Raw genomic sequence first — 22,045 nt, forward strand, 5'->3', positions numbered from 1 at the left:
TATTGTTAAGAACTTTATTTGATGTGGATAGACAATCATTTGTAAGCAGTTTTAAGGGATATGTTAAGAACGTAGAAGAGGCTTCTGGACCTAACATAAGGGTTGTCAAGGCTACAGCCTCGTGTCCAGGTCAGAGATCAAAGGTCAGATGCAGGTCATCAGGAAAAAGCTTGAGGGGTGGCGGGAAAGGGGCAGGAGGGTGTCCAAAAGGTCACCCAGCCTATTCCTCATCAGAGTCATCGGCAGCTCCAGAGATGATGTAGGTCTGCTCCTGCTGGTCTGTCTCCAGTACATCCTCGTCTGTCTTCACCGTCCTGAGAGAAGACACATGACCGTCTCAGTCTGCACGTCGGGTGCCACCCTGTGGTTTCCATGAAGAGAAGTTTAGAGACGAGGCCTTTCTTACCTTATCAGCACGGTTCTCCTCTCGGTCATCTCCACCGCTTGCTGCTGGGAGCGGTTCACCTTCACTCCATTTCCTCCTGCCACAACCCCAGGACCTCCTGCTCTTCCTCCACCCACTCCTCCTCCAACTCCTCCTCCCATTCCTCCTACTCCACCTCCTACTCCTCCTCCTCCTCCCATTCTTCCTTCTCCAGCTCCTCCAGCTCCTCCACCCAGTCCTCCTCCTCCTCCTGCTCCTCCTCCCATTCCTTCTCCACCACCTATTCCTCCTCCTACTCCACCAACATCATTTCCAATTCCAGAACCATTGGGTCCACCCATTCCAGTTCCAACACCTCCAACACCTCCAATATTCCCAGCTCCAAGTCCTTCACCTAATCCAGCACCATAGCCTCCTTTACTCATATCTCCTTGACCCATTCCTCCATCTCCCACTCCTCCCATTCCTCCTCCTCCTCCACCCATTCCAACTCTTCCTCCCCCTACTCCTCCTGTACCCATTCCTCCTTCTCCTGCTCCTCCCCTCCCTCCCCCTCCCATTCCACCTCCCATCCCTCCTCCTCTCATTCCATCTCCAATTCCTTCTCCTGCTCCTCCCATCCCTCCTCCTCCCATTTTTCCTGCTTCACCCATCCCTGCTCCACCCATTCCTACCCCTCCTCCCATTCTTCCTGCTCCACCCATTCCTACCCCTCCACCCATTCCTACCCCTCCACCCATCCCTCCTCCACCCATTCCTCCTGCTCCACCCATCCCTCCTCCTCCCATTCCTCCTGCTCCACCCATTCCTACCCCTCCTCCCATCCCTCCTCCTCCTATTCCTCCTCCTGCTCCACCCATTCCTCCTCCTCCCATTCCTGCTCCTCCCATCCCTCCTCCAAAGCCCATGCTCATTCCACTACCGATGGCAGTCATACTGCTGCTCATCAGAGACATGCTCTGCACCATGGTGGAGAGGCGAGAGTCCTCGCCCTCAATCAGCTTCCTGTTGAGACAGGAAGAAGAAAGGGACGGGCAACCAATAGTTATGATTCAGTAATGACACATAAGACAATAGTTAGTGGTAAAGGCATTAAAAGCTCATACAAACAAACAGTTTCAGACCGTCCATTACATTAGTATAAACACTGGTTGTCCACTGTCTACAAATCTATTCACACAGAGTGGGCTTGGCCTGCTGTGTGTCTGATGAATCCCTGAAAACCCTTGAGGTGTCTGCGATGCTGCCTCCTCACCTGTAGGTGGTGATCTCGATCTCGAGAGCCATCTTCATGTTCAGCAGGTCCTGGTACTCCCTCAGATGCAGTGCGATTTTCTCCTTGGTGGACTTCAGCTCCAGGTGAAGGGCTTGGATGCGGGCCTGTCAGATGGAGACAGACTCAGAGCCTTCATGAGATACCCCTCACATAAAATCGACTTGATTTGAGACGTCTGCCGCTGAACTCAGCATGCATATGGGCTACAGAGACCAGCTGATTGGGTAGGGGTCTCCTGTCCCTATAGTTGCCCTGGTAACCCTATGGATCTCCGGTGCCTTTCCCTGTTCTCTCTGTCTGTTCCGGTCCCTGTGCCACCCCTCCATGTTCCTGAACCCATCAGCACCGCTCACCTGCATGTCCTCCAGCTCTTTCTTGTGTCGCTCCTGGGTCTCTCGGATCTGGGCCTCCAGTGCGTCCCCTTTGGTCCTCAGAGACTCCATGTCACGCTCCTTGTTCTGGATCTGGACCGCGAGAGGGTGATGTCATAATCTCCTCATCACATGATGTCATGCAGTATGTGAAGTCTTAAATGGATCGCCAGCTATGGCTCATACTGGGACATTTACTGTAAAGGTTAATAATCAATATGGAATGTTAACTGTTTGGCTTGTTAAACCAAATGTTCATTCAGTTGACAACAGCAATAAGAAATATATGTTTCTCTTCTTCCGTGACATACTTCTTTCTTGGCGCCTGTTATCTCCTGCCGGACGTTCCGGACCTTGTCCACGCTTTTCGTCGTTTTATTGCTTATATCCTCGAACTTCGATTGATACCAGTTATCCATTTCCTAAACACACACAGGAAGAGGCCTGTAGACCAATTCATGTAATCAACAAACACAGACACACACAGACAGACACCCTCCTGGGAGCAGGGCTATACCTTCAGGTTCTTGGCTGCGATGTCGTCGTACTGACTCTGGATCTGTTTGAGTGCAGCCGAGAGGTCCGGCAGGGCGAAAGCACTCTGAGCCTGGGCATGAGCCGCATAGATCTGCTTCAGCAGCTCCTCGATTTCCTGTGGAGAATCAACTTTTGGTGACTTCACCTTCAGGTGACATGAAACAGAATCCTCGACGCTGACATACCAGACTGGGGGATTATCATGATCAATAAACCGGGATTATTTTAGCTGGATGAGCACCCACCTGCTGGTGAACCCTCTTCAGGAACTCGATCTCCACCTCCAGCTGCTCCAGACGCTTCTCCAGAACAATGCGGGTGGAGGTGGCCGCGTCCACGTCCTAAGATCATGCACACACACACACAAACAAACAGCTTTATAATGAGCCCGCTTGAATGGTCATCAGCGAAGGTGTAACATACTGTAAAGTAGGTCAAACCTCACCGGACGGAAGGCTTCGATCTCCAGCTCAGCCTTCCTCCTCAGCTCCACGGCCTCCTCGTACCTGATCTTGATGGCCTCCAGCTGGCCACTCATGGCCTGCTTGGCCGCAAGCGCCAGTTCCTGAAACACCATGTGCAGGATGAGCCTCAGGGGATTGATGATGATGATGATGATGATCATCGTAATGATTATTATGGCAGTTATGGACAGGAAGTCAAAGCTATGTGCAGTAATGCAGACACAGGGCCTTTCTTTATGCCTGAGCTGGTTCTGTGTGCGTGTGTGTGGGGGGGGGGGGGGGGGGGGTGCTCTGGGTGTGTGTGATTCACAGCTTTCTTTTTTGTGACTGTGTAAAGCACAGCTGAGGACATTGTGCTTGGCTGCATGCTAACACGCTGAGACACCTTCCGCTGTGCCTGAGGAAAGAATACTGTTACCAGGTAGACAACCTTAAAAACACCAAGTTGACGTCTTGTAGAAGAGCCATTGTGGCCCAGAAGCCTCCAGTGAGAGTCAGCGAAGGGTGAAGCTCTCCGGGAGCAAAACACTCAGCTCCAGCACTCTAGTGATCAGTCATGTGATAAACACCGACATAAAGAGGGGAAAAAATAAGCTTTAAGTGATGTCATCGGGCCTTACCCTCTGGACCTTCATCTGATCCGCGACTCTCTTCATCTCCTTCAGCTGCTCCTCGTACAGCAGCCTCAGACCCGATGGCTTCTGGAACCGGTTCTGGTAGGCCTCGATCTCCGTCTCCAGCAGGGCATTCTGCTGCTGCAGGGAGCGGACCTGTTTGAGGAGAGAACAAGGATACCGAGCGGAGGGTTTAGACCTACCTCGCACCCACGCGAAGAAGCGACAGAGAAGGAAGTCTTGGCAGACATCCCAGATGTGGCTCGTCAGTAACAGACCCACAGAAGCCACTTTAATGGGATTCTACGTGCGCTTGGAGTCGCAGTGCCCTCCAGCTACCATGCACTCTAGGTGCTCCCTGGCCTCTGCCAGGCCTGCCATCCAGAGCCCTGGCCTAGCCTGGGAGACGCTGGCTGCCCACAGAGGTGAGAGTAATGGCCTCCTTCGGTTCCACCGCCTGGGGGCCTTGTCTCCACGCGCCCATATGCTCCGAGTCCGACACTCCCAGACAAGGCAGCGCTCATCAGACTCATTCTATCACTGAGCTAGCTGCTGGAGGTTCCAGAGGACAGGAAGCCCACGTTAACTTAGCATTATGCATCCACGCTATTCCACATAACATCTCGTAGCACCTGCGGGGCAAGCTTACTCCTACGTGCTTCTGTGTGTGTGCAGACATGTGCGTGTCGTGTGCAGGGATCTGGGTGCGTGCGTGGAGGGGGGGCGCGTCTTTCCTTTTCGATGTAGGCAGCCAGCCTGTCGTTGAGCACGACCATCTCCTTGCGCTCGCCGCTGCGCGTGGCGAGGAACTCCTGGTTCTCTGCGGCGGCCACGTCCAGGTCGATGGCCTTCTCGCCACCAAAGCCAACGCACAGAGTCCCGCCACTGAAACCACAGATGTGCATGCATTAGATCACAGGAACAGTTCTGATCTAGTCATCTTCAAGGTTTGCGTTTTGATTCCGAGTGATGACAAGTGTGTTTTCAAACTCTCTTTCTCTCTCTCTCTCTCTCTCTCTCTCTCTCTCTCTCTCTCTCTCTCTCTCTCTCTCTCTCTCTCTCTCTCTCTCTCTCTCTCTCTCTCTCTCTCGGGGGAGGCGGGGGGGAGGGGGGGGAGGGGGGGAGGGTTCCCCGCTGGCCCAGGGCTGTGTCATCCCAGTGTGATCAGGAGAGCAACTGATGATAGCGAGGACGTGTGAGGGCTGAAAGGTTCCGTCCCCTGGTTCTGGTGTCAAAATCACAGCCAGACGACAGGGACCCTCGGCCAATCAGCACATCCTCTGGTCCCACCCTGCCCCCCACCCACATGTGAAGAGACAGCAGAGGGGAAGAGACCTGTAACGAGCCCATGGTGGTGACAACGGTCACGATTAATCACCTTTACCCTCCACTTTGGTACAGCCTTATCACATCAGTGCAGCCTCTGAACATTTGGACATAAATCAAAACGCATGTCAAATCGAACGTACGACAGCCATCTCGGGGGTTTAGAGGAGTGTCTTACCCGGGACCCGTGGTGCGGGTTTTGCGTGCCGCGGACACGGTGCGACGCCCCTCGGCCCTCATGCTATTGGTGGTGGCCAGGCTTCGGGAGTAGCTGGCCGAGGCTTGCCGGCCATCCTGCCTCCTGACAGGAGAAGGGCTGGCCATCCGGACCTGGATAGACGTGGCGCTGGTGTCCTCAAAGTGGCGGCGGTACGACGACATTCTCTCCGGGGAGCGACTCATGGTGGCGGTCTCTGGGAGGGGAAAGATGCTCCGTCTGTCCTTCTGTACGACGAGTGGAGAAGATTTACCTTGGGCTGTCTCTGCTCTACTGCAGCTTGCATACAGACTCTCCGGTTCCCGTCTACCTTTTATACTCCCACGAGAGGGCCTGCCTCCACCTGCCCCCCCATCCTGGTCTGGCCTCCCTCAGCAGTGTGCATCCCCCTCTCAACCCCACCCTGCCCAAGCCTGGCCCCCCACCCTGCTCATGAACCAACCTCTAAGGAATGTCTAACCTCTCCTCCACAGAGAGTCCGTCCTGACATACAGACATCTGTCAGACCACTGTTAGCAATAGAAACTTGAGGTGGTGCAATGGAACCCTCAGCTGGGGCTGGAGAACCTTGAGCTGGGATCATGGAAGCCTGAGAGGCTGCATGCCATTGGGCAGAAGGTAAACGCCTAATGTGATGTGATTGGCTGTGATGGGAGGGGGGATAATTACACGGCAGAGAAGGATAGAGGTGGCCTGACGACATGGCAACAGAGGGACAAAGCATGTGCAAGCGCTGACATAAATGACCTCTTATTAGTCAAAAAAACTAAGAAAAAATGACATTATTAACTAGCGCCAAGGAGGAATTTGAAGCAGGGTGTTCATGCTTGACATGGCAGAGAGACATGAAAGAAGGCAATGGTGGTCTGGCCTTGTCTGACCCTGTCTGGTTTAGTCTGGCCTAGCTTAGTTTATAGCTCCCATACTGTAAATCAGGCTGGGGAGTTTTTTCAGTTTAAAGGCCAAGAACCTTTATTGCTTTACTCTTCCCTCTAGAAACAGGCACCCCCCAGGGCTGTGTGCTCAGCCCTCTCCTGTTCTCCTTGTTCACCCACGACTGTGCGGCTACGCACAGCTCCAACCTCCTCGTTAAGTTTGCTGACGACACAACCATCGTAGGCCTCATCTCTGACAGTGACGAGTCAGCCTACAGAGAGGAGGTTGACACCCTGACATCATGGTGTCAGGACAACAACCTCTCTCTTAACATCAGCAAGACCAAGGAGATGATTGTGGACTTTAGGAGGCGGCAGGAGGAGGAGCATGCACCCCTATTCATCAATGGATCGGAAGTGGAGAAGGTCAGCTGCTTCAAGTTCCTCGGGGTGAACATCAGCAATGACCTCACCTGGTCTGTTCACACGGACAAGGTGGTCAAAACGGCCCGTAAGCGCCTCTTCTTCCTGAGGAGACTGAAGAAGTTTGGTATGGACTCAGTCATCCTTACTAACTTTTACAGATGCACTATAGAAAGCATTCTGACTGGTTGTATCACAGTGTGGTATGGGAGCTGCACAGACCGGGACCGCAAGGCCCTACGAAGTGTGGTCCGTTCTGCTGAGTTCATCATCGGCAGGAAGCTCCCAGCCCTACAGGACACCTACCACACACGTTGCCTTAGGAAAGCCAGCAGGATTCTAAGAGACTGTTCCCACCCATCCTTCAGTCTCTTTACCCCGTTGCCTTCTGGCAGGCGTTACCGCAGCATCCGGTCGCGCACACGCAGACTGGACAACAGTTTCTACCCAAGGGTCATCAGGCTTCTCAATGGACACTGATATGGACATTTTTACTGCACACTAGTCACTTATACACTGTCACTTTCAGCTACTGGTTGCTCTTTCAGTAACATTGCACTACTGTACCTCGCCACCAGGCTCCTGTTTGGTCATTGACAAAGTCACTGATCTGTAAATTTGCACTACTGCACTGTACTCCATTTAGGTTAGATTAGTTTATAGGGTTGTTACAGGTTTTTTTTTTTTTTTTTTTTTTTTTTTTTTTTTTGTGTATTAGGGTTAGTATAGCGTACTATTTATTGTTATCTGTAATTTAGGAAGTTTTAGTGTTAGGGTTAGTATAGTCGTTTATTTATTGCTATCTGTATATTTAGGAAGTTCACTTATCTAAGCTCAGCATAGATGTAAATTTGTTCTGTGTACTTATATGTTATGTTATGCCAAGTGCTTGCGTTGTCTTGTCTTAAGAATTTCAGTGCCCAGTCTAACCTTGTGTTGCTCTGTGCACCTGACAAATAAAAGACTTGAACTTGAACTTGAACCACTTGCATAGGTAGAAAGACAAGTTCCATAACCTGTGCTTACAGGGGTTTGATTAGAGTGGGCCATCAAGGTGAGGTCATCTTTATGATAAAAACGAAGAAATGTAATCACACAGTCACTTTAGACACTGGCAAGCATTTTTCTATAGGCATCTGCTTTCCCACCGACTTGGGTTGGAGAAACCCTGACCTCCACCACGACCCTGAAAACCATTTAACTGTACAATACAGTGCGGGCCTGCATTCAACATTTCCATGACACATTTTATATCTTTAGTCAATGATTGAATATTCCAGCGTAGGAGTTTTTCCTGTTGAACTCAGACCTGGCAGTTGTGTGTGATGTCAGGGTGGGGTGAGGGAGATGTGAGGATGGGATGAGGGAGAGCATGTCTCCAAGATGCAAATAGAAGCTATCTTCACCCACATATGTGTTCAGAAAAGAATCTAACCATGACATCATGTCATAAACTCCATCAGAATGAATTAGGAAAAAGACATTGGTCTTTCATCATATTTCTTTCATACATTTCGACTGCATTACTGTTATCAGCACAACGTAACTTACGGCTCTATAGCATAAACATGATTGCTCCATTCAGAACCCCCCTGGTTGCCAGTGTGTCTACACACTGGTGTGCAGAACCTCTGCAGGGTTTCAGTTGAAGAGGGCCAAGGGAAGACCAATAGAATTCATATAGAATTCAAACAAGATGGGTGCTCTACTACTGTTTGCCATAGTAGATAAACCCCCGTTGTATGTTGGAGCTAAGGAGCGCAGTTTTTGAATGCGGAAAGACCCAAGCAGAGAGAAGGGGTCGTTTTTTCTTCTTGATATATTTTTTTTAAATGAATTTAAATTCAAGATTGGGTATATTCTTTGACCGTGACAGTTCATCGGTAATAATGTGTTTATCAGGTTGACCAGGGCACTAAGGGTGTGTGTGTGTGTGTGTGGGGGGGGGGCGGGGGTGTTCTTCATGTTGACTAATGAGCCTGCTAATGTTCAGTGGAGCACCAGTGACAAACTCGCATTGAGATGCAGCCATGATTCGGACGTCTTATTAAATACAGTAGATCATCCTAGCTGTGGCCGGCATGTCAGACTCAAGTCCTGCTCGCTGAAGTGCTTCAATATGAGATGCACTCCCAGATCATTCAACCTAGTCAGACACCCAGGCCTATACCATCTACTGCTACCTCTTGAGTCATGGGGTCACTTATTTTACTGTTAGTTTTTGCTTCTACTATGTATTTTATTTTTATTCAATTATTTATTTTATTCTTATTTATTTTTTGTGTGCTTTTGTCCGGCACCTCGGTCAGCCTTGCTGTGTTAGAGTGCGCTTTATAAATAAAATGTACAAACATGAATCAAATGGGTTTTAATAATTTCCATAAAATGAGTGTCTTTACATGTTCTCCATGTTCACACTTGCTGCTTATATATTTACAAGACATTTTCAGTGTAAAATGTATAATGTGTTTCCCAAAGCTACGTTTGTGCCTTTAGTTTGGGTCTAATCCCATCACAGTATCATTTATTTTTGCATCGTCTGGAATGAACACTACAGGCAGAGGCTGATATTCCAAACTCCAGTTCAAAGGTCACAACAATTGACAGTTTCTACTCTGAAAAGCCTCTCCAAAAGGTCCTATGACTCAACCAAAGTAATGCCTACAAACTTGTGATTGATTCAATAAAAGCAATTACACATAATAGGGAAATGGATACGCAAAGGGTTAACCATTTACACCACAGGTATAAACTTAAAATAACACGCATATTTAAATCCCTGGGACTACTGAGTTTCATCGATTAAAGATTGACACTGACTTTATAAGATGTTTATATCGAGTTTATAAAGTAATACTTTAACCATTTATACACTTCTTAAAAGTCCTTATTATGGCACACTTAAAACATGATCAGTTCAGTTGCTCAAGCTCCGCCCACTCCTGCCAGCCACCAGGGTAATGCCGAACACTACAAGAGAAAAGGGGAGAAAAGAGACAAGGAAAATGTTGTAGAACTGCTTACTAACTGTCATCGTGTATTTGTTCAGCAAGAAAATAACTTAGTAGGGGTAAATAACGTTGAAATAATTAATACAGGCCACACACACACGGTGGAACTGTATGTTTACACATTTTAAGCATCATTTGCTGTGTGTGTGTTTGGGTGGGGGGAAGGGTCACTGAATGTGTTGGAAATGCTGAGGGTGGGTCTTACTCTGTGTATCCCAGAGAGACTGCTGTGTCCAGGGCCTTCAGGCTCCTGATTCCTGCCAGGCAGGAGAAGATGACGTGGTCAGTCTGCTGGGGCATGTCTCCTCCATACCGCTCCCTGAACTCCTCAGGGTCCAGCTGCAGGGCAACACACACCTGGCCCACTGGGACGCATGTTCAACTGGTTACGTGAGAGGACATGTTATCTACACAAGGCATGGCCAGTTAGGGTGTAGGCCAAAGTGCAAACATTGTCTTACCTCACAATGGTGGGTCTTTGTGTTTGCTTATGTGTCTGTATGGACAAGTGTATTTTATAAGCATTGTGTGTGTGCATGCATGACTGAGCAGGCAAGAAAGCTGAATAAGCATTTTGTTCGCCCTATGAAAAAAAGGTGGTCTTTTTGAAAAGTGATCATATGATATACTTCGTAGTTTACTACTCTAGATAGCCAACCCAGTATCACACAATTTCGTGAAACAGTCACGAAATATGGGTTGTAGTGAACGCTTCTTAACAAGCCCCTGAATGACCCGTAGTGGCGGAAAGTCACAGATAGATCATTTGAATGTTTTGCAGGCTATTACTCACAAGGGACGTTGATTGACCCCGGCATGTGTCCGTACTCTCTCAACTCCCATGGTTCGCGCACATCTATGACTACACTAGACTGAGAGGCGAGGATTTGCTTCAGTTGGTCGTAGGACACATTGGTTTCGGAGGGCGAAGACGACGAGCTGAAACTACGCATTAAGTACGCTCTGTTGGTCCACAGGACATCTGAAAGATATAACGTTGACTTACTTAGAGCTTGAACTTCCATACGTCTACCGATTTTGAACAGTTTAGTTTGGGACTTTGTTTAAACATCATCCTACAATCAAAAACACACATTCTGAACTTGACGGAAAAACCCCCAGTTATTTTAAACTAAGTTCAAGTTCACTTACAAGCACAGCGGGTTTGAGTCTCTGGCATGTTTGATGGCATTCCTTTCGAGGCACAGGGGAAAGGAGGGACATATCTTTCTAACATGAGTCGGGGAATCACTCCCGAAAACCTTCTGCAAGCTTTGAGAGCCATGTCAACATGCACGTTTTATATACGTACAAATCAAAGCGTTATAATAACACTTGTGCCCTCGACATGTCTACCTTACTAGCTGCTAGCTAGCTACTGACAACACTGTTATGAGTGTTCATACAATTTTACGACGTATACTGACGTGAGCGTGCGTACGGGTCACAGCAAGGACGGGACAACGTTGCGGTTTTCTATGAATGAAAACCATGCGCGTTCAAAAGAGAACAAAGCAAAACATAGAATAATACTACTAACAATTCATGTAAGTGGCCCGGCTTGTACATACATATTGGCATGGATTTATATGCCAGATAAATTATTTTACTGAACTCCTGTGTTATTTTTCTCGTCGCTCTGTTCCACACCACGGCAGCCACCGTAGCGCGTCATTTGTTGACTTCTGTGACAGTAGTATAGTTTCGGATTGGATGCTATCGACACCTAGCAGACCCTGACAGTTTTATAAAGTTCAGAAAAATACTGAAAGTGTACCTATTGGAAGTGCACATTGACAGCAAGTATCGTCGATAGTTATTTACCGTTCATTAATGTGCATTTCACTTGGAACACGTTTACCTATCTTTGTCATTTAGGCACCGGTTTTGGTAGCAAGCTAGCCAGAGAGCTAACGTTAGCTAAATCCATAAGCTTTCCACCTAAATATAGAAGGTACGTTGAAGATGTTTGACATATTTTAAACAACTAGTCGGTAATGTTCTAAGGTAATACCTCGGAACTGTAGGTAGGTAGCTAACTTAACCTATGCTAAGGATTGGTGTACAAAAACGTTAAACGGCCTAGCGAGCCAATGAGTCGTGTCCTTTCTATACTATAGTGACTCATTGTTGAAGCTTAGGTGTTTGCATGGTTATTAATAGGGACTAACACTTATTTCATAGAACTGGGAAAACTGTCATACCCTATTAATAACCCGACACAATTACGATCTTTATTTAAAGTTAGTTGACAAAGACGCTACTGCTGTCTGTGTGATGCTTGTCGTGAACTTCATAGTGGGGTTAGGGTTTACTGGTCAGGTCAGACGCTGACCACATATGAAGGAATTAGCCATGGGGTATGGTGATCCTTGTGTGAGTGGTGATCCTTTTCAGCCCACCGCTATGTCTCCATCTCTTCAAGGTCTGATAGGAGAGTCCTTCCTCCATCTACAGATGCGACTGAAGGACCCCTTCTCCCTCAAAGCGGCCGACATGACCAAGCGGACCAACAAGCCGAGGAAGCCTCGGGACGAGGAGTCGTCTGACGAAGTCAGCGGTACGTACGGACTATGGACGCCGCACGATGCGTAAAGATACTAGAACTCGATGCAAACACCAGGACCAGCAGAGCACTTCCTGCTGAAACGGCTTCCCTCTATATGTAGGTAATCAGTGAGACAGAGCGTGTTCCTTTTTTCTTTCCCTCCCCGGCAGGCCTGACCTGCCAGCACGTGAGCCGGGCGGTGGACCTGAGCCTGGTCAGGAAGGCCGTGTCGTCCAGCGTGTGGGCTGTGTGTTCTGACTGCCTGAGGGAGAGGTCGACTGTGGAGGCCGAGGCCTCCGGCCTGCACGACATCCTCGTCTGCCTCAAATGTGGCTTCCAGGTCCGCTCTCCCTTGTCTCACTCGCAGCCAGTCAGCCAGGCAGCCAGGTTGCCAGTCAGCCAGGCAGTCAGTCAGCCAGGTTGCCAGTCAGCCAGGCAGACAGTCAGCCAGGATGCCAGTCAGCCAGGATGCCAGTCAGCCAGGATGCCAGGCAGCCAGGCAGCCAGTCAGCCAGGAACACAAAGCAGGGAACTCCAGATGCATTTGTCTTGTGACAGTTTGAGAAAGCAACTTCTGTGGGGAATCTAGTTTCACTTTTGCTTCCATGGGACCAGTAGCTGTGAATAGATTATGGAAATACGATATCACTTGACACTTTTATGTTCCCTGGTAATCAGATAAGGTCCAAACCATATTTTATGTTTATATAACCTGAATTGTAACTGGGACTGTAGGCTGGTAATTCAGATGTGTGTGTGTGTGTGTGCGTGATTGGGCACATTTGTGTTACTGCAGGGCTGTAACCAGTCTGAAAGCCAACACTCCTCCAGGCACCACCAGGCCCTGCACCCCGAGGCCCACTGCATCACCATCAGCCTCAGCTCCTGGAAGGCCTGGTGAGACTCCAACCTGCCTGTGTGGGGTCGCCTGTAGTCTGGCGTAGAGACACTTGGGATGTGTTTCCCAAGATCAGGACATCTCCCCCCCCCTCCCCCCCCAGCACACTGAGAAGTCATCCCCAATCCCAATATGACTCCTCCCTGTGCTCCTCTGTCTGTTCCTCGACAGGTGTTTTGAATGTAATGAAGAGCTCTCCACTCACTGCAACAAAAAGGCTTTGGCCCAGACGTTGGACTTCCTTCAAAAGCACTCCGCCAAAGCTGCCTCAGGTGAGTCATGCGGCTGCCGGCCGACCAAAGAGAGGACGAACCGTCTCTGTCTGTCAAACTAACCATTCAGGACTGGTGGAGACACTCTCAAGCCCTTTGCCTCTCTCTCTCTCTCTCTCTCTCTCTCTCTCTCTCTCTCTCTCTCTCTCTCTCTCTCTCTCTCTCTCTCTTTCTCTCTCAGAGCAATCATCTTGCTCCTCCGTCTGTTGTAATAATGCTGTAGTATCCCTCCGGGGGTTGGAGAAGGTGGAGGTTAGGATGGAGGTGAAGAGTGGAGGAAGGGACCGTAGCACTCCACCTCACCCTGCCTCCGAGCTGGTCCCTCTCTCACACCTGTTCCCTCTCTGGCGTATGATGGGGGGGGGGGGGGGGGGGGAGCAGGGAGAGAGGAAGAGACAAAGAGACGAAGAGACATGGGGAGATGGATGAGTGAATGTGTCATCATGTTGAGATGGGCCCTGACCTTGACCCACAAGGTCAAATTTGTCAAGCTGTGCTACGTCCCAGAAAGAACCTTGTGTGGGAGCGATATGTACAGTATGTTTCAAGTATGTTCCCTTGTGGCAAATATAAATTGCAGTTTTAATAAACACAGGTTCAAACGGCATCACGGTATCAGCGCTGTGAATGCATTATGTTGCCAGTGGAATATGTTACTGAACATTGAGTGTTGTTCAACAGAGATTGAAAGACAGGCTACTTAATACAGTACCTTATGAATACAGAGGCAGCGGCTGGCTAGCAGGAATGCTCAAGATTGATGGAGGCTTGTAACAGCTCTTCATTCAGACTGGTCAGGGCCACCGGGAGAGTAAAGCAAGTATTGATGCTATTGAAATGGAGATTAACTGGAATTCAGAAGCAGTAGTTATGGGAGATATACCTGTAATTGTGCATATTGAGTTATACTCTCGCTTGAAGAAGAGATAGTAGGTTGTAATCTTCTTGAGAGTATGGGGAACCTTGGTCAACAGGACACCGGTTAGATTTGGGTTCTCCCAGACCCAGGCTGGTCCCTTCCCCCCCCTACCAGACCTACACTCATCTGGTCCCCTCTCCCAGATTCAGGCTGGTTCAGAGCCAGACTGGCCCCCTCTCCCAGACTTAGTCCCAGACCCAGATTGGTCCACTCTCCAAGACCTACACCCAGAACCAGGCTGGTCCAGACCCAGACCCAGGCTGGTCCAGACCCAGACCCAGCCTGGTCCCCCCTCTCCCAGACCTCTCTCCTAGGCATGCTGTGGTGTTGCAGGGGGGGGGGGCAGCGATGCTCCAGTTCCACTACTGCCGCGTGGCTGCACACATTAGAAGCATTAGACGCCTGAGCGACGCTCTCCGGCTGGGTTCCCTGAAGAACGAGAGCAGCTGTGTCGGGGTCCGGACAACGCTGCCCCCCTTTCCCCCACTGTCACCCCCCCTCCCTTTGCCTTCCCCCCACCTCTCCGAGCCCCTGTCCTGCTGCATGTCTCAGCACCTCTGGGACGGGCCTGTGTGCCAGGCTTGTGGGATCCAGGGTCCAACGCGGGTCCAGGAGACTGGATCTCAACAGCTGCAGCATGCTCCCTGGGCCCGGCACAGCCTTTGACTGGACACACAGAAACACACACTCACACACATACATTCACACATTTAACACACTGTGTTTAGTCATGCAAATACTTTTACCCCCCCCCCCCCCCCCACACACACACACACACACACTCCTCCCCCTTACCCCGTCTTGTTATTTACACACACACACTCATATAAGTACACAATCACACAGCTTAAGTTGAGTTATTGATTTGTTTATCGGTAGCTAGGAGTTTGTTTAGTCCCCCTCGACCTTCGTGAAGCTCATCTTCAGAAGCCCGGATCCAGCTGTGCCCCCCTGCTGGATCTGTAGTGGCACACGACTGCATGGCTGTCGTTTCATCCCCACACTCATCCATCTGCCTCATCCATGGCCCTCCTTTTCATCCCCACACTCATCCAACCAGCTCCTACATGTCTCATCTCAGCCCCGCTCTCAGGCCAGACACATAGGCTCCTGGTTAGAGGTCTCTAATAGGTGCCCCACTCTCACGCTCTCTCTCTCTCTCTCTCTCTCTCTCTCTCTCTCTCTCTCTCTCTCTCTCTCTCTCTCTCTCTCTCTCTTTCTCTCTCTGTCTCTCCCCGCCATACACAAACAAAACGCGGTGTGGTCACCCCTAAGATAACCTGTCCGTCCGTCCCCCCCACCCTCAGACCCCCCACCTCACCACCGGCAGGCTGAATAGGTGATTGTAGCCCGCAGATGGACTGGCTGGAGGACTAAAAGAGCTGGTGAAATTGAAATTCCAGCTTGAAGGCCAGGGTATAGGCTCAGCCCAGTGCAGTATTCTCCTCTTCGCATTGCCCCCAACCTGGGCACAAAGGAGCCCCAGCAAGAAATGTTTCCTGAATCCATAATAGTTTGGTACAACAACAGTGCCGAGAAGAAAGAAAAATCTATTAAGCATGCTCTCTCACCAACAAGGCCTTCAGCTCAAGTACCCGAGCCCTAGCACAAGGGGACTTGACCTCATTGGCTGTCGTACAGCTGGCTGGCTGTGCACTAAATTAAAATGCTTGCTGTGAATGGGCATTCGAGGTTCGCCGGCTCCAACTCGTTACATCCCTCTATTGATCTTCATCCATCCAGCGGTTTTCCCTCTCCTTCTTTTGTCCCTCTCTTTTTGGTGAAAACCTGGCAATGCCCACAGCAAAGGATTCTGGTTGCGGCATAGGATCATAACCAACACGGCATAGGATCATAACCAACAAGATATAGGATCATAACCAACACGGCATAGGATCATAACCAACACGGTAAAGGATCATAACCAACACGATATAGGATCATAACCAACACGGCATAGGATCATAACCAACACGATATAGGATCATAACCAACACGGTATAGGATCATAACCAACACGGTAAAGGATCATAACCAACACGGTATAGGATCATAACCAACACGGTATAGGATCATAACCAACACGGTATAGGATCATAACCAACACGGTATAGGATCATAACCAACACGGTATAGGATCATAACCAACACGGTATTGGACGCCGTCGTACCCGCCACTTCCATGTTGCGTGGTCTTGGGGTTCCGTTTGAATTGTTCCTCCAACATCTGAGGGTTTGTGGGTGTGTTCACGTTTTTTTTTTTTTTTCTCACAGCTACAATAATAAAAAATACAAAAATAAAAATTGAGCATTCTTGCTTTATCGGGAAAGAGTGAAGAATGACAGGAAATGTAAGGGAGAGAGAGTGAGGGGAGGAAAGGTTCTGGGCCGGATTCGAACCCAGGCCCCTGCGGTAAGGCCTGCGTGGTTCGCGACACGTGAGCCACCTTACAGCTGTTTCCTCCTGTGTTTTATTTTTAACACAGGACATCTTTTAAACGATGATGGCTGGACAGGTCAGGGGTGCTCTTAGCCTCCCTCACATCCGGACCAGGCGGTACAATCTGTCTTGTCTTTCACCCTCCCCCCTGTCTCCGACCAGTCACAGCCCTCGCACAGTCTGCGTGTGATAGGCAGTCACGGGGGCTTGTGGAGCAGGTTAGCTCGTAGCCGGCCCACGCTAGAGGCTGTGGCGTGTGTTGGGCCGGGCTGTGGCGTGTCAGTGGGCTGGCGGTCAGCGGGCTGGCCTGCTCCCTGGTGGGGGCCTGGGTGGGCCTAATCAAGGGTGACTTGCTGTCTTACCCACCACTGAACATTAATGTAGGACACTGTGGTCAGAACTAGCTCGGAAAGTTGTGTGTGTGTGTTTAACGTGGCAGTGGGCTCCTCTGGCCTCAGATGGCGAGGAAGCAGGCTTTTCATGCCCCGCGGGCACAACAAATTAACAGATTAATCAGACATTTGGTGTTGCCTGGCCTTCCTCTTGACTGGCTACTCTTTGCTGCATGACAGGACCCTCCCCTCTCCCTTCTTCTCTTTTCCCCTTCTCTCTTTGAACTCTTTGGGAATAGTTTAAAGAAGGGAAGGGGTCCATAGTTATAATATTGTTGCAGCAGCGTGTAAAGGGCCAGTAGTCAGCCGGTAATGAACCTTGCAGTTATGCTGATAGTGGCTTTCACATTCATACCCGATTAAACTCGGTGTGCCTGCTGCTGCCGTCATGTAACCCGGGCAAATATTTTACAAATATTTGCTCTCTTTCACTTGTGTGAAAATGAGCAGGGATAAAGGAGGCGGGGGGGGGGGGGTGGTGTGTGTCAAGGTGGGGGGAGGGGGGGCTGTTAGGGGTGGCGGGGGGGGGGGGGGGGGGGGTAGCATGGTTAGTCTGCCCCGGGGACAGGCGCCACAGTGTCACTGCTGCCCATACTCGGTGGCTGGGCAAGGAGGGCCAGGTGGTGTAGCCGAGCGCCGCACAGTCAAGCGTGGACGCGGCGCATGCTGACATTTGCCTTCCCTGACTGCTGCGGGGAGAGGAAAAATCTGCTTTTCCATATGCTACTGCTTTCCACCCCCCCCCCCCCCCCCACACCAACCCCCTCTACAGTCCCAGCCAGATGGCGGACTGAGCATTGTTTACCTTGGTTGGGAGTCCCACTTAGAGGCTCCATAGGCATGCCCATTCCTCCACTCTGCCAAGGAACAGGTCGCTCTCTCTCAGCTGCCCACCTAGGACAGTCACATGGGGTACAGAACCCCTTGTATGTGTCTTTGTGTGTGTGTGGGTTGTTTTTTGTGTCGGTGGGTTGTGTATAGGGTGTTGTTTGAGTGTCATGAGTATTGCCATATGGCTCTCTCCCTGATGGCTGAGCAGATACAGACAGACTTCCAGATGTTTCTGAGGGGGAGAGACAGATGCTGTTGGCACCACTGGGTGGACTGACACTATAGAACACACATGTACACACCATCTCTCTCCCACGCGGTGTCTCTCTCGCCACTACACACACACACACACACACACACACGCACGCACAGTGTGTAAAACATCCCACCGTGAGATGATTGACACCCAAGTCTGATCCATAATGGATGATGGTCTGGTGTGTCCTTCAGAAGTGTAGCCACTAGCCACTGGAGGTTTATGTCCTTTACTATGTTGAGGTGCTGCCCTTCGAAGAATAGATACATTTAAAGACAAATCATTATTCACCTCCTTTTAGACAATGAACCTTTTACAACCCGCCTGATAAAAAAAATAAATTGTTATCATTTATTATAACTGAATTCAAACGGGGTGTTGGATGGGGAGGGGGGAATCAATGTCAATTCATGATAAATAATATGTCAATATACAGTAAAAGGATAAGGAATGAGCTCTTATTGTTCCATCTGTTTTATTTCATTGGCGGATATTACCCTGTTGTAGATGGAAGTGAAATCCCTCAACTTGACTGCTTGTTTAAAAAAACAACTAGTGACAGTGGCAGACTTGAAGGACATGTCCCTGTCTGCTCACCCAGGTCTAGGAACCCAATTCACTGCATACATTTCAGCTCTCATAAAAGGTATTGACATTTCTGTACTTGGCCAGTAATTCAATTCGATTTTCAAAAGGTTTTTCTATCACGTACCAATTAAGTCTTAGGTTAGCGACTCACAAACAACGCAAAACATTCAAATGTGAAACACTCCGAACAATTCTTGTGTAAACACAGTAAAAGCAGTTGAGCAAAGCTGATTTCAAAAATAATGCCAGTCTTTTTGGCCTTGTTTCAAATGGATTCTGTTGTGGGAATGAACAAGAAGGTTTTTGTAAGCTGTCTTTTTGGCCGAAGGGGAACAGCTGAATGGAGAGCTGTGAAGGAAGTCTAACTGTCTGCCTTCCTATTTACTGATGTGACCGTAAAGATCCAAGAGTTGGAATTGAGTGATGCCGGGGGACTGTGGCGGACGAGTCGGACGTTTCTCTCGGGAGAAACACTTCTTGTAGACCCCCTTGTTGCGTACAGAACGGCCCTCTCTGGAAAGATCTCCACTGTTTGTCGCGCCTGCCCTCTCGAGCGGTCCTGGGACTTGAGGGCCGTACTGGCTGTCTAAGGCCAGGGACGGCTCGCCCGTCAAGCGGCCCACCAAGGCCACGTCATCAGCAAACTCCAAAACTGACTGCCCCGTTGCTGTGGCTATTGTCAAAGTGACTGTGTCGGATATTTGCCTTTTATTCGAGGCTGCGAGACTCGGGCGTCGCCGGTGAAAAGCAACGTTGTGCGGAGAGTGAAGGATGTTGCCGTGAAGAGGAGAAACGACCTTGAGAGGACATTTCACAAGAAAACCCAAGATTTCAAGGAAAACAATTAGCATGTTATCAAACATAATATGTCACGTGATGGAAGGCGTGAAAGAACGCCTTGGCTGTTTTTTACTATTAATTCCTTTCGCATTCCACCTCTTTGAATTGCGGTCTTTCACCCCATCTGTAGTGCGAGTTTGTGTGTGCGAGCGTGCACGTTTGCCTGTGTGTGCGCGTGCGTGTTTGCCTGTGTGCGTGGACAATGCAAGTGGAGTGTGTGTGCCTGGTCTTGTGGCGTCCAGGGCTTGATGATGATGCCCGTCCATGTGAAGCCCTTCGAGGTCAACCAGGTATAGAAAGCCGGGCGGGCGGGCGAGCTGGAGGCCAGCCCGACAGCTCGCTGAATAGCTCAATAGCTGAATACCAGGGAGCAGAAAGATGCTGTATGGAGTGGAGAGAAGAGAGGAGGAGGAGAAGAGGCCAAGGGTTCTGCAGTCATAATTATGATTTCCTGAATGCTGGGTTAACAACCAGTGGGAGGACGGAAGCTTATTGGCCGAGGGGCCAGGGGGGACCGGGCCCAGAGTATGATCGGGGCTCCCTGACTGGTTTAGGGGTGAAGTGTTTCAGACTGAGAGGTCTCGTCTCTCATGGTGTTCTCCAGATGGATGTGCGACCGCAGGGCGGCGACCCGAGGCCTACCCCTGGCCTCCGCACCCTGTACCTGGGGAGCCTGGGGCGGGGGAGGTGTGCTGGAGGGAGCCCTCCAGGACTCCTGCTCTGCTCGTCTCACCAGGGGCAGACCTCGCGTCTGAGAGGGGTCGGGGATGCCAGGCACAGAGTGCATCCTGACACACGGGACACCAGGCCTGTTTAGCACCTCTTCACCTCCCCACCCAGCACGACAACATCATTAGTCCACGTTCCAAAAGCAAGAAAGAATGATTTGAAAACAACTTGAGTTTGTATCAAATACTCCTCAAGTAGTGTTCTGGTATTTGGCACAGGTTCCGCTCCCCCTCCCCTGTGTTGAGAAGACCAAGCTGTATCACACTCTGAGGGGGGGGGGGGGGGGGGGTTACGCCAGGAAGGCAGCTTGCTGTCTAGTGGTGCGTGAAAGATAGGCTAAATTGTGTGTGTTTGTGTGTGTGTGTGTGGAGAAGGGTGGGGGGCGGGGGGGGAGGGGTCTCCACAGCCTAGGGTCCTCTCACTTGTTTTGCTCGTTAGTGCCTAATGTGTTGGAACACCCCCACCCCCACGCCCTAATGGCAGCGATGACAGTTGAATTAGCACTGATGGCCTGGCAGAACAGTTAATTGTTGATTGCTTGTCCCGGGCCCTGTTGGCATGTACTAGCTTGTAGTCTGTGTTTGATTGAGTTAAGATGCTCCTGACTTGTTTGCTCTCATTGGCCTAGTTTCCTCCTGTGTTGTGTGATGTGAGAGGAGGGGTTGGGATGTGAGGAAGGGGAAGGGAGCCGGTAGGGGCTGAGTAGAGAGGAGAGGAGAGGGGAGGAGAGGAGAGTTGGGGAGGACAGGAGAGAGTTGGGGAGGACAGGAGAGGAGAGGAGAGGGGGGAATAAGGAGAGGAGGAACAGCTGTGTCTAGAACAGCCCTCCCTCCTTAACGAGTGGAACCGTGTCCAGCTGTCATCTGTTCTCCCATATGACCCGCTTTTACTTCCAGCTGCTGCCACAACCCCAGCCTCCCCGCTACTAAACCTCCGCCTCTGAACCCCAGCCTCTAAACCCCAGCCTCTAAACCCCAGCCTGTAAACCCAGCCTCCGAGCCTCCAAATCCTAGCCTCTAAAAACCCCAGCCTCCCACCTCTAAACCCCAGCCTTTAAACCCCAGCCTCCCAGCCTCCAAAACCCTAGCCTCCAAACCCCAGCCACCCAGCCTCTAAACCCAGCCTCCAAACCCTAGCCTCTAAACCCCAGCCTCCCCAGTCTCCAAAACCTAGCCTCCCAGCCTCTAACCCCCTCTCGTCCTCTAAACCTCTGGCCCGACTCTCCGACCTCTCCCTGCAAACTTGAAACCTCTGTGCAGCATTCCCTCCTCTCCACCCTCCCTCCGTAACTCCTGCTCACTGCGTCCCTCTCCCCCCCCCCCCCCGCAGGGCCCAGCTCCAGGCTGATCAAGCTGAGGGAGGAGCCTCTGGACCTGGCCGACCCGCCCAGGGGGAGGAGTCCCGTGAACAGCACTCTGGTCCCCGTCAAAGGCATCAATAACCTGGGGAACACCTGCTTCTTCAACGCCGTCATGCAGGTAGGGCTCCCACCGGGTGGGGCTCGGGTGGGCAGGGTCCCGGCCCCCGTCTCCGGGTCGGGTAAAACGGCGGTGGCGAGGGAAGGTCCAACACGCCGGTCGCGTTTTCCGCTCATTTGTTCGCGATCCCCCTCGGCTGCTCTTTGATTGAAACGGGAGAGCGGCGGGCGTGCGTAGCGCTCCTCTCTCTCTCCATTCCCGTGCCTCTTCATGTTGTCGCCTCCTGAAATGGCAACCTCGCCGGTGACAAACAGGGCGCTTGGCGAAAGGGCGCTTGGCGAAACGGCTGTGACTTAGCGGACGCGCGGTGAAAGAGAGGCGCGGGGGCCGTCCGTGGTAGCACACACGGGGGGGG

At 50.6% G+C, this 22,045-nt stretch overlaps 3 protein-coding genes across 3 annotated transcripts; 1 reads left to right on the forward strand and 2 right to left on the reverse strand.

Annotated features, from left to right (window-relative positions):
• Positions 1–5,457, reverse strand: zgc:172323 (uncharacterized protein LOC564165 homolog). Its single transcript, XM_047032286.1, has 12 exons — positions 5,152–5,457; positions 4,382–4,532; positions 3,654–3,803; positions 3,015–3,134; positions 2,815–2,910; positions 2,550–2,684; positions 2,344–2,454; positions 2,015–2,125; positions 1,641–1,765; positions 1,219–1,390; positions 407–867; positions 1–314 (listed from the first exon to the last, which is right to left on the reverse strand). Exons 1-12 carry the CDS (start codon positions 5,373–5,375, stop codon positions 221–223), a joined length of 1,950 nt encoding a protein of 649 aa, XP_046888242.1. The 5' UTR covers positions 5,376–5,457; the 3' UTR covers positions 1–220.
• Positions 5,458–8,841: 3,384 nt separating this feature from the next.
• Positions 8,842–10,936, reverse strand: tstd3 (thiosulfate sulfurtransferase like domain containing 3). Its single transcript, XM_047035092.1, has 4 exons — positions 10,652–10,936; positions 10,293–10,481; positions 9,705–9,864; positions 8,842–9,458 (listed from the first exon to the last, which is right to left on the reverse strand). The coding sequence occupies exons 1-4, from the start codon at positions 10,782–10,784 to the stop codon at positions 9,401–9,403; spliced, it is 540 nt and encodes a 179-aa protein (XP_046891048.1). The 5' UTR covers positions 10,785–10,936; the 3' UTR covers positions 8,842–9,400.
• Positions 10,937–11,192: 256 nt separating this feature from the next.
• Positions 11,193–22,019, forward strand: usp45 (ubiquitin specific peptidase 45). Its single transcript, XM_047043622.1, has 6 exons — positions 11,193–11,453; positions 11,925–12,059; positions 12,218–12,387; positions 12,844–12,944; positions 13,117–13,217; positions 21,542–22,019. The coding sequence occupies exons 2-6, from the start codon at positions 11,957–11,959 to the stop codon at positions 21,835–21,837; spliced, it is 771 nt and encodes a 256-aa protein (XP_046899578.1). The 5' UTR covers positions 11,193–11,453; positions 11,925–11,956; the 3' UTR covers positions 21,838–22,019.
• Positions 22,020–22,045: the final 26 nt, after the last annotated feature.

This window comes from Hypomesus transpacificus, chromosome 2 (genome assembly GCF_021917145.1).
Source record: "Hypomesus transpacificus isolate Combined female chromosome 2, fHypTra1, whole genome shotgun sequence".
NCBI classification, from domain to species: Eukaryota; Metazoa; Chordata; class Actinopteri; order Osmeriformes; family Osmeridae; genus Hypomesus; species Hypomesus transpacificus.